At 38.1% G+C, this 12,711-nt stretch overlaps 2 protein-coding genes across 15 annotated transcripts in view; both read left to right on the forward strand.

The window, feature by feature from the left end:
- Positions 1-7,576, forward strand: part of CFAP206 (cilia and flagella associated protein 206) — a 58,851-nt gene extending 51,275 nt beyond the window's left edge. For 13 of the 14 annotated variants that reach the window (XM_032154854.2, XM_058435383.1, XM_058435380.1 and 10 more), the window contains exons 12-13: positions 2,260-2,403; positions 5,544-5,991. In XM_032154854.2, the coding sequence (XP_032010745.1) occupies positions 2,260-2,403; positions 5,544-5,774 (375 nt within the window). In that variant the 3' untranslated portion in view covers positions 5,775-5,991. Of the gene's footprint in view, positions 1-2,259; positions 2,404-5,543; positions 5,992-7,529 lie in introns of those variants that run through there. The other variant, XR_009212416.1, reaches the window with a different exon arrangement.
- A 4,505-nt stretch (positions 7,577-12,081) lies between these two features.
- The window catches only part of SLC35A1 (solute carrier family 35 member A1), a 41,644-nt gene continuing 41,014 nt past the window's right edge, over positions 12,082-12,711 (forward strand). The window contains exon 1 of the mRNA XM_058435385.1: positions 12,082-12,101. The gene's annotated coding sequence lies outside the window, so the exon portion shown is untranslated. The remainder of the gene's footprint in view (positions 12,102-12,711) is intronic.

Raw genomic sequence — 12,711 nt, forward strand, 5'->3', positions numbered from 1 at the left:
TAGCACAACAGGGTGAGTACAGTCAGCAGTAATTTGTTGTACATTTCAGAATAACTGAAAGAGTACATAACATGAAGACATGATGACTGAGGTGATGGACACCCCATTTACCCGATGTGATTATTACACATTGTATGCCTGTATCAAAATATCTCATCTAACCTGATAATTATGTACACCTACTATGTACCCATAAAAATTAAAAAATACCAAATTAAGTTTACCAAGTCAGTAGTTCTCAAATTTGTTCAAATTGTAGAGTTCCTGGAGCTGATAATTCATTTTGATGAGTATTATAAATGTTGCTATCTTAAGTTTAATACATGTAATTTTTTGCTTAATTAGATGTTATACAAAATTCTAATTTAGAACGAATGATTGCAGGAGTCAACTACTTTGAAAAATTATGAGGGGAAAATTTACAATAGAAAATTTTAATAATTTTTCTGCAAATTAGAAAATGCCATTCATTTTACTCTGAATTCAAAACTCTTCTGTTTTTTGTCTGTAAGATGAAATTCAATTTTGGGGACTGGTGTTCAAGGCATACATGTCATTTTATCCTTCTATTTCTACTAATTCCCTCCATGACCTCTCTGTCAGAAAAATTGTGAGTTATATACTGGTCTTAAAAAATTTGTTCTATATGACCTAGTCTTCTATTTGTTGAAAGATGGTTTTCAAAAATGGGTAAAATTATTGTCATGCAGATATGCAGATGTAAAAGTGAACATGTGTTAAGAATAATCTATTCATTAGTCAATGAGGGGACCAGGTAGATGTTATAACCAGTTCAAAAGAGAACTCTAAGAACAGACACATTTATAGATCAGGAATATTCAAATGAATGTGTAAATGGAGGCAACACCGATTTTTCCACATGGGGAAAGGGAAGTCAGTTGAACTTCTACAGACAGGATAGACTGTGCATGTCTACAGACAAATTATTTGGTCTTGCTATCACTCATTTATAACTTAGAGAGTTGTAAGATAGCCCAAGGACAGTGAAAGGCTAGAATCAGACGACTGGAAAGGTATGTTGTATGTGGATAATGTCTAGTTTTCCACTAAAGCGTAATTTTTTCCTATACACCTGGTCTTGTTTTTTTCCTGTCTTTCTGGATATTTAATTCCCATCTGTCCTTCAGTGACCTTTAATATCTGCAGAAATGAGTTTTATCCCTGTCTTTTTCATGTAGTCCTTACTGTCTAATTATTTACTTGCCATTGACTTGTATGGTACAGTATTGTTAACTATCTTTTTAGCATTTTTAAAATCTACCTAACTATATCATAAGATAATTTTATAGTCAGAAATTATATCCTATCAAATGTTAGATACTCAGTGATTATCTGTTGTTTGGAAAGAATATCTTCTCCCTCCTTTTTACTGTGACCTAAGTTCCTTAAACCTCTACCACTCCCTCCAACAACGTCAACAATGTCATGTCCAGCACCATCATGTCTTGTTTAGCCTGGAATTAGTGAATTCTTAATATTGGGTTCCCCAAAAGAAAATCAGTATATTCAACTAAAAACAAAGCAAAAACCTTGGATAATAACCTGCTATGTATGCATAGCTTGAGTTCAACATATGTCTTAAAGAGGTTTTGATAGTTCAAATAGATGTGATTTTTACCTAATAAAGCTATTTTTAATTTCTATCCATTTTCAACAGGTATTTACTTATATTATCAGTTGTGCAAAGTGGGGAGGGATATTTGACTTGGGAATGAGGAATGTTTTCTCCTTCCAAAATACACGTCCTACAGAAAACCAAGCACTGCATGTTATCATTTATAAGCGGGAGCTAAAAATTGGGTACACATGGACATAAAGATGGGACCAGTAGACACTGGAGACTGCAACAGTGGAAAGAGTGGGAGGGGGGCATAGGCTGAAAAATGAACTATTGGGTACTGTGGTCACTACCTGGGTGATGGGTTCAATCCTACCTCAAATCTCAGCATTGTGCAATATACCCTTGTAACAAACCTGCACATGTGTCCCCTTGAATCTAAAATAAAAATTAAAAGAAAACACCGCCTACATTAACGAAATCTCGAAGCCATAATTCCCAGAAAAACAATTATATTCAGCTCATTAATTATGTGTTTTCTTTATTGGTATTTACAAGTATATTCCATGTCCAAAAATTATTGTTTTTAAGTGTTTTGTCAGTTTTAGCTAAATATTTTAGTTATCAGTAAATAATGTTTACTTTTTACAAGCACTAATTACAAAACTCCACCTCTTTAGATGAGAGATGCTGACAAACATTATATAAAACCAATTACAAAATGTGAAAGTAGCACACAGACGGATACACACATACTGCCACCAACAACTGTGAGATCATATGAGTGGAATGAATGGGAATTAAGAAGAAAAGCTATAAAATTGGTTTGTAACAATACTTTCTAAAATTATTTATATGTTGGGGAATTTGAATCTGTTGTTACTCATAGAGTTGGTAAATTAAGTTATTGATATAAAATAATGAGTTTTATACAGAGTTCTTTGCTAACAAAAATATCATAATTTATAACTTGCTAGGTTTACATTATAAGATTGTCTTCTAATTGTAAGCATATATAGAACAATGATGATATCTATCTGTCTATTTGTCTATCATCCGTTTTAAAGCTTGGTGCTAGTATTTAAAGCACTCCCAACTTCCTTTAATGACTTCAGGTATACCATTCTTTTTCTTTTTGTTTTTTTGGACCTTTTCTATTAAAGCATAGATATTTTCCCCTTAACAACATATTATCTCCAGACCCTGGGCACTCTCATCCTTCTGATTCTCAGTCACCTTAATTACAATATAGATACCTACCCTTAAAGCCTGTCTTTGAAACTCTCATCCCTGTCCAACTCAGTGAAATTCCCCCCACCATCCCCTCTTTATGGTATCTTGTCATTTTAAACAATAAATATTTATAGTGTGGAAAAAATAATATATTTTATGTCTGTAGCCCCTTTTTAGTATATTTTATCCATCTCTTTAACTGAAATCAGGTGTGGAAATAAACAATGCCTACCCAAATGAGAACAAAGGGAGGCTATTTATTTAGAGCTTGCTATAGCAAGGGAGTCAGACACTGTCACTTGTGTTTGGTAGACTCAAAGCATGCAGGGGAGTGGGAAAGCCTCATAGTCAGAAAAGGGGGAAGCCTTCAGATGTTCTGATTGTAGTTTGTTAATATGAGAAAGCTGGAAGCAGGCTAACTAGAAGCAGGGCATTTTATGCAATTGGTTTGGTGAGCATATCTAGGTTTCTCTGGTTGGTCCTGAGCTGGGGGAGAAGGGGCCAAAAAATGGAGAAGTTGGCTAAGTCCTCAACATTCTGGGTCAATTGCTACAGCTACAGAGGTTGAGACTGGCTTCCCTGACTGGTTGATGTAGAAGCTGCAAGTCAAAGAGTTCTATTGTCATATATGGTCTAGCCTTTGTCCATTTGTATATTCAGTCCATTTGTGTATTCAGTCCCACTGACTACATTATTTCCTTTGCTACTCACTCTGGTGGCAGCTTTTCAGTTCCCTGGCATGAGGAAGGATCAGTTTTCCCATGTATCTTCCAGATCATTGTTCCATTAGCATTCCTTCCTATCAGTTACTCTTCTGTAGTTCATGAAATGCCCAACTCCCGTATTATTTTCTATTATCTACTAAACTCACTTGAGTTCATCAGACTTATTGGGTAACATATATATCCCACTACTTTGTTCTAGCAAGTGATATTGTTACATTAAAAATATTTCTTTTAGACGGAGTCTCGCTCTGTCACCCAGGCTGGAGTGCAGTGGCGCAATCTCGGCTCACTGCAAGCTCCGCCTCCCGGGTTCACGCCATTCTCCTGCCTCAGCCTCTCCGAGTAGCTGGGACTACAGGCGCCCGCCACCACGCCCGGCTAATTTTTTTGTATTTTTAGTAGAGACGGGGTTTCACCGTGGTCTTGATCTCCTGACCTCGTGATCCGCCCGCTCGGCCTCCCAAAGTGCTGGGATTACAAGCGTGAGCCACGGCGCCCGGCCTAAAAATATTTCAGTACCTCCTTGTAAGTGGTACCTCCTTGTAAGTGGTGTAACAGAAGTGAAATGAAAATTCTACTAAATTAACAGGTGATATTTTAGGTTGCTTTTGAGATACAAATAGGCAAAGAGGAGGAGGGAAGTGATGGCTGCATAGGATAGGAGGGATAGAGGTGGCAGCATAGGTATGGACTGGAAATGTTAAGAGAATGGGGTATTCAGGGGTCTGAACTTCATACTGACTGAGCCCTCTCTTCCCATTCCTCAATCTCCACTTAATTCTGACTCTCACCTTGGGCCTTATTATTCCCTAGAACTGTATTATATTGAATGCCAGCTCCCCAAGTGCCACCTACCCCACCTGTGGATAAGACAAAGCTGAGTTTATTGCTTACAGCCATAAGGGAAAACACCACCTCAACAGTGCTTTGGCAGTGTCTCAGAAGAGGAACTGCAAAGTCAGAATTGATTGAGAATTTGAAGTTGGCTAAGGCAGGTCTTCCAATGACTGAGGTGGACTAGGGGTAGGATGGAGGGTTTGAATCGGATTGGGTAAGGATCATGAAAAAGCAGTCCAGCATTGGTGGGAATAGCAAGAAGATTTTTTGAGGCAAGGGATGCAGACTCTTAGGACTGAAACTGTGTTTTGATGCTTACTACTGAAGAGTTGACACATCTTTCAGGTAGTACTGAAATAAGCAATCAAGTTATTTGCTTAGGCAAGAGTCTCTAGGAATGGTAAAATTATGCTAATGAAGACAATGGAATAGTAAAGTCATATTAATGTGGACAATAACCTGGGTGTTGGGAAGTAGTTTCGGTTCTCAGTCACCTGCAGTATCTCAAACTCTGAAATGTTTCCTCTAATTCCAGGTGTTGCCTTCTTCACTCACGTGCTATAATGCCTTTTAAGTTTTTTCTTGGTCTTTACTATAACCGCAGCAACCTTATTCTTCTTTTTATAAGCTCCTCCTTGCTTCCCAGCCTGAGTAATCTGTTTAACTTCATGTTTACTAGTAATCTATAAAGGGAGTAAGCAAAATGTAGAATACTGTAAAATACAGATGGAAAGCATCAGACCCTTTTATGTTAAAAGTCTAGGGTGAAGTCCATTTTTAAAAGATAATACTGTATAAATCTTAAATTTTTGTCAAAAAAAACCAAGTATAATGGAAAAATCCAAGTTATATGAATCTCAAAGTATAATAATGAAGGAATTAGATTATGTTAACAAATAACTGGTTGAGTTCACTGTAATTTTGAATCTGTATGTTATTTGAGGTCAATTTTCAACATTTTACATATTTTTCTACGTCTTGGTAAGGGATATTTAATTTTCTATTATGTTCTAGATTTTCCAATGTTTTATAGAAAAAATGCTATGTTATGGAATTAATTTCTTGTGGATTGAAGACAAAAATAGGCAGATATTAACTGGTATCTGATAATATTTTATGTTATTTGTTCTTTAGAGAAATGTTAATTCCTATATTCTCTTTCTCTTTAGGCTAATTTGCGCCAGAAAGTTACTCACTCAGTACAAACTGATCTTAGTCACTTGAGAAGAGAAAATTGTTCCCAGGTGTACCCTCCAAAGGACACTAGCACCCAGTCCATGAGGGAAGACAGCACTGGGGTGCCCAGGCCTCAGATTTACTTGGCTGGTCTTCGTGGAGGAAAGAGCGAAATCACCGATGAGGTCAAGGTGAACTTAACTAGAGATGTGGATGAAACCTAATTACAGACAACGTTTTTAAATAGGTGCTACTCAGTTATGAACAATAGCGAGTACTTAAAGGTACATTAACATCTATACAAATTAATTTTGTAGGGGTGGCACATTCATTGGTTGTGTGACTGTTTATTGGGTTCCCATATTTTATCAAACTGTTTTCTGTAACACATTTTTCATTCTGTTAAAATTGAAAAATAAAACTGTCCATTTATCTTTTATTTGTTAGAAAAATTTGTCAGCATTAACATTGAAATTATGGTAACATGTAGATATAAATATGATTATTACTGGAATAGAAGTCTATTTCTAAACCATATTTAATGTTACACATTACAAACTTAAAACCTAATCAATATTTTCAGCTTTGTTAGCTATTAAATGTTAACATAGATTAAATTGATATGTAACAAAACCTTACTAATTTGGAATAATTGGAGCAAAGGTCCACATGATGTTTTTTTCTTTCATCCTTTTTTTTTTTTTTTTGAGACAGGGTCTTGCTCTGTCACCTAGGCTGGAATGCAGTGGTACAATCACAGCTCACTGCAGCCTCGACCTCCTGGGCTAAAGCAATCCTACCTCAGCCTCCTGAGTAGCTGGGACCACAGGCGTGTGTTACCACACCTGACTAATTTTTAAAACAATTTTCTGTAGAGACAGAGTTTCACCATGTTGCCCTGGCAGGTCTCAAACTCCTGGACTCAATCGATCCTTTTACCTCGGCCTCCCAAAGGGATGGGATTATAGGCATGAGCCACCATGCCCACCTCACATGATGTTTTTCAAAATGTAGAAATTTGACATAAAATCTGTATTTCTGGCCCTTCAAAAAAAGAAGAAATCAGAATATCTGCTAACACTTGGCCAGCATTCCTGCAAGTAGTAGCTTTGCCCATTCATAAGGCAGGCACTTTCAATCCTCCATTGTCTAATCTAGTTCCTGCTGCCTTATGGGCCTCCCACGTCACTGCTTTGCCTTATTTGCCTGACTGCATAGGCAGTTGTGTTTAAAGCTCCCATGAATTACTGATAGCTATATTTTAGAACTGTGGTTTTATTACTCTCTTACATACTTCTAATACCAATTCACGGATAATAAAGCTTCTAGGAAGGGCTGTTTATCTTGCTTTAGTAGCTAGGAGGTCATTTGTATTTGGCATATTTTTTCTGCTCAGGTGACTTTTTACTAAGGCATTTGTATAATTTGCTTTCTGTGTAGCTTAAATGTTTTTGTTTGTTTTTGAGATGGAGTCTTGCTCTGTTGCCCAGGCTGGAGTGCAGTGGTGCAATCTCGGCTCACTGCAATCTCTGCTTCCTGGGTTCAAGCGATTCTCCTGCCTCAGCCTCCCAAGTAGCTGGGATTACAGGCGTGCACTATCACGCCTGGCCAATTTTTGTATTTTTAGTAGAGATAGGGTTTTGCCATGTTGGCCAGGCTTGTCTTGAACTCCTGACCTCAAGTGATCTGCCCACCTTGGCCTCCCAAAGTGCTGGGATTACAGGTGTGAGCCACAGCACCTGGCTGCTTAAATGTGATTTATACTATGAATATGATTTGAAACCCATTTTCTGCATGTAAACTTCAAACAAACCTACTTCTAAGGTTTTGTGATTTTCATACCTGTAGTTTACAAATGATGTTTAAGATAGACTGGCTAGCTGTTAAGGCAGGGCCTGGAGGAGTGGGGTGATACTAAAATTTACAAATTCAGGAATGTCATTTTATCTGTTCAATTAACCCTTATTTGATTCTGCAAGACTCCTAAACACAGAAAAGAATGGCTGTAACCTGCAATTTGGGCTTATCAAGTTAAGGCTTGGAAGTAGAATGGCCAAGTGAATAAAAATACCAAATCCAATTTGAAAAGCCAATCTTAATATCAGACAGTCACCTGGTAAGTACAACTGAACGAAGGGAGCTACATCCAATGGAAAACTCATCCTCTCCCTGGACCTCCACCATCTATTCAAGCCCTGTCCTTCTGAAGATTTCCAAACATATGCTGAATTTAATGTCTGATGGTCACCCCCATTTCAGCAGGTCACAGATCAAAATAACTTTCTCTGCCAAACTTGTTTCTTTCTCTTTATTTTCTTCTATTTTCAAAGGCATCACTGCCTTAGTAGCATAAGTTAAAAACGTCCTGTCTTTCTCCCCCTACACTTTACTAGCCTTCAAGCCCTGTTCATTTGACCTGAATTGTCATTGAGATTCATGTCTTCCTATTCTCACCTCCCCTGCAGGACTTTGTCTTACTGCCTGGGTCACTGCTGTCTCCATTTTTTTATATGGTTCATCAGGATGTTTTCTCATGCATAAATCTGATCCTGTCATCTGGCCTCCTCTTCCCTCCAGCCTTTGCCTCAGTTGCTTAAAGGTTACCAAGACTCTTGTCCACTTCCTAGGGAATGAACTAAAACCTCTTTCATGTATTATGTAAAACTTTTCAAAATATGATCTCCATTTATCCTCCAGTTTCCTCTTCTACCCTTCCCAAACTCTCTCCACACACCACACACTTTAGCCAGATTGAACCAAAACTCTTCAAACAGGTCGTGGTCTTTATTTTTTTTATTTTTTGAGATAGAGTCTTGCTCTGTTGCCCAGGCTGAAGTGCAGTGGTGTGATCTTGGTTCACCGTAACCTCTGCCTCCCTGATTCAAGTGATTCTTGTGCCCCAGCCTCCTGAGTAGCTGGGACTACAGGCATGTGCCACCACGCCCGTCTAATTTTTGTATTTTTAATACAGATGGGGTTTTGCCATGTTGGCCAGGTTGGTCTCGAACTACTGACCTCAAGTGATCTGCCCACCTCGGCCTCCCAAAGTGCTGGGATTACAGGCGTGAGCCACCGTGCCCAGCCCAAATAGGTCATGGTCTTTTATACCCCTACTCTTAACTTGTGCTTTTCACACTCTGCCCTGGAATGTAGTCCACAGGTACAGTCCTCGAAGAGTGTGATCAGACTTTATCTTTTCCATGAAAGTTTTCCCCATTTCTTTTGAGCAAGTTAATTGCTTCCTTCTTTGAATTTTCATTTGATTTTATTATTACTTTTATTATAGCACTTAAAATAAATTGATGTATAGATAGCAGTGCATCTGTATTCTTCCTGTTAGATTTGAATTTCTTGAGATTTGAATTATGCATTAGTGATCTTTCTATCCCCTGGCATTTGTATCTTGTTGGATAAATGAATGAATTAAAAAAAGAAGGAATGAAAGGGCAAACTGGAAGCAGGGTATTGGTTGAGTGATTATTTGAATAGTCAAGGTGGGAACTAATAGAATTCAGCAATAAAGTAGTTATTGCAAAAGAAGAGGGAGAAAAATGGTAAAGAGGGAAGGGGAGATTACTTTTGAGGAAGTACTGGCAAATAAAGTTGAATAAACAGAGTTGGTTGGTGTACTTTCTGGAGGACTTTGAAAGCCAAGCAGAGAAACATTTTGCCTTCCTGAGGTAGGACATTAGAAAATCATGGCAGATTCTTGAGTAGAATATCGATTGTGGGAGAGGGATACTCGCTTTTTGAGTAGAATATCTGTTGAGTAGAATATCTATTTTTGAGTAGAATATCGATTGTGGGAGAGGGATACATGTTCAGCACTAGAAAATTTGAGTTTAAGAGATGACAAGCATAGTAAAGCAGAGGTGATAGAAATTTGGGCTGCACAAAGATAATTTGGGAGGTCATCCCGATGAGAATGGGGGTTACATGAGGAGGAAGAGAAGACAAAATAAGACAGAGTAGTAGTCAGAAGAGTGGAAAAAAGATGTAAAGTAAGCTCTGTGATCATGGAAGAAAAGTCTAGCTCTTCTGCTTACCAGCTGTACCACTTAACACCTCTCTGCTGCAGTTTCTGTATCATAAAAATGAGATAATAATAGTTCCAAACTCATTGATTGGGTTGTCATAAGGATTAAATAAGTTAACACATAAAAAGCACTTACCTGGTAAGTGCCTTGTCAATATTAGCTAAGAGAATAGAGATTCTCCAATGTTTCGGGTCTATTGTACCCCCTTGCTCATTTTTCTTTACTTTTTGTTTTCTAGCCCTCAGTTAATGCCTAGAATAATGCTTGGCACATTATGACTTTCAAAAAATGGTGAATAATAAAAGAAGATGATGTATTAGAGTCATCAATGGAGTAGGCAATTGTCAAACTCTCTTTTCATAGAGTTGGCTTGAGTGGAAACACCATTGATGCAAAGCAAGCATAAAATGGTAGAAATAGGTACAAACCATCAGTGACTGGCAGGAAAAGGAAAAAGGGATTATCATAATGAAAAAAGAAGAGAGGCATGGGATAGTTAAGCTCAAATATGAAATGTCTGGATACAGATGATTATTACTCATGTTTAATTCCTGGTCCAGACATTGAATTTTATATTATCTCCCTGTATCCTTTTATCAATTATGAAATGTGACAATTATTGGCTTTTTAGTCAAATTATACCATAGGAAATAATTGCTTTAAAATAACAATAACTTGGGAGGCCGAGGTGGCAGATCAGGAAGTCAGGAGTTCGAGACCAGTTTGGCCAACACAGTGAAACCCCGTCCATACTAAAAATACAAAAAATTAGCTGGGTGTGGTGGTGTGTACCTGTAATCCCAGCTACTCAGGAAGCCGAGGCAGGAGAACTGCGTGAACCCTTGGAGGCAGAGGTTGCAGTGAGCCAAGATTGTGCCATTAGACTCCAGCCCAGGCAACAGTGCAAGACTCTGTCTCAAAAAATAAAAATAAATAAATAAATAAACAATAACTTAGCAAATAGGTTTTGGATGCTTAATAGCACAATAAAAGTAATATGCTTAAACTGTCAGGGAAACAATTTTCTTTTGGTATCTATATCTTATCTATATGTTCTTTATGGTTAACTGTTTACTATTCTTTAAACATTACCACATTTAATAATCTATTATATAGCTACCATATTTGAATTCAATTATAACCTCCTTAAGCCTTTTGGTATTTGCTTCCTCACAGCCTTTTTATTTAATTAAGTTCATACTTTTACTTTATTACCAATGGATACAGTACTGGGCTTCTTTTTATACACATCACTGAGACTGGGGTAGCTCTGGATACATGAGCAGGAAATGGAAGAGAGCAGGGGATTGAGGCAAATACTGTAGTTTTCTAGTGACAATCAGAAATCATTAGGGACTCAAGTGGCAATAGCAATGGCTGCTTGAAGCACTGTAAGGTTAGCTTATCAGGCACAGGGCCTTGTATCTCACATGTTAAGGACTGCTGCTTCTTTCTCTAACCAGAGTTGTAAGGAAAACTAGGCACACATGAAAGAAAGACATTAAATCAATATTTTTTTCCTCCAAGACTGAGGATACTTCAGAGTGAGAAAGTAAAAATTAGCTCAGAGTAAGACTGTAAATAGCTGCTTGGTCATTAATTGAGCTGGGATAACAAACCCAGGTAAAACCAGCTGCAAAGTTAATGGGAAATAACTAAGGATATGCTGACACTATAAAGTATAATAGCAAGGCCCTTCTTTGAGTGTTTGCTTTCTAATTCACTGAAAAACTTTGTTCTCAAAAATCATATACTCTAGGAAAACTTGCTGCTTGAAATTACATCAGTAAGAATGAAACACCCTACTTTTGCTTGGGGGGGATCTACGTCATTTTCATACAAAGAAGCAGCCTCAATTAAGGGGCTCCTGAATACAACATTCCACATCTCTGGTAACTTTGTAGTTTTCAAGAAACAGGATCCTGAGACTGTTCTACAGTCCCTATTGGATACTTATAGTCCTGCTTTGAGTTTATCAAACACTGCTTCCTTTAAATTTCACCTAATCCCATCTTTCCCTACAATTCTATAAATTTATCTTTTTCTTTGTTTCCTGAGATACCTCTGGTGTTCAGTTTCCCTCATTGGAATGTGTTTTAGGTGGTTCTTGCAGTGCTATAAAGAAATACCTGAGCCTGAGTAATGTAGAAGAAAATAGGTTTAATTGGCTCATGATTCTGCAGGCTGTACAGGAAACACAGTGCTGGCATATGCTTCTGGGTAGGCCTCAGGTAGCTTTTACTCATGGCAGAAGGCGAAGTGGGAGCAGGCGCATCACAGGGCCAGAGCAGGAGAGAGAGAGAGAAAGAGAGAGAGAGACTTTTAAAACACCAGATCACCTGTGAACTCAGAGTGAGAGCTCACTTATCACCAAGGGGATGGCCCAAGCTATTCGTGAGAGTTCTGTCCTCATAATTCAGAACTCCCACCAGGTCCCACCTCCAACATTGAGGATTACAATTCAGCATGAGATCTAGGAAGGGACAAATATCCACTTTATATCAGAAGGCATCAGTAAGCTCAACTTTGTCAGACTATAGTTTGACAGGTTTGTCCCTGTTGGTCTTGGGCTAACTGGGTTAGGACAAAGAGGCATCAAAATCTAGTTAAGGTTGATGCCAATGAAGTATAATAGTCTTTTGAGGTAATGAAAATGGATAAGAAAATTAGGATTCAACAGCATGATGTTATGTGAACCAGAAATGCCACAAAAATGGCTCAGCAGCATTTGACCCACCTTAATTGGGATCTCTCTGTGTGTGTGTGTGTGTGTGTGTGTGTGTGTGTGTGTGTGTATGTGTGTATCTGTGTGTGTAAAATGCTCTTCCTCACCAGAAGGAATGATAGTTCCTAGTTGATTCTACCACCTAGGACAGGAAAAAACAAAACCTCTTGTTGTTGCCAGAAATTAAAACATGCTTCAAAAAGCTAGTGCAGGCCAGGTGTGGTGGTTCACACCTGTAATCCCAGAATTTTGGGGGGCTGAGGTGGGAGGATTGTTTTAGGTGGGGAGTTCGAGAACTAGCGTAGGCAACAAAGTGAGACGCCCCCACAATCTCTACAAGAAGAAAAAAAGACAAAAATATAAAAAGTAAAAACAGCTGGTGCAGACTTAAAAACAGAG

The sequence above is a fragment of the Hylobates moloch genome, unplaced genomic scaffold (assembly GCF_009828535.3).
Source record: "Hylobates moloch isolate HMO894 unplaced genomic scaffold, HMol_V3 SCAFFOLD_2, whole genome shotgun sequence".
NCBI lineage: Eukaryota > Metazoa > Chordata > Mammalia > Primates > Hylobatidae > Hylobates > Hylobates moloch.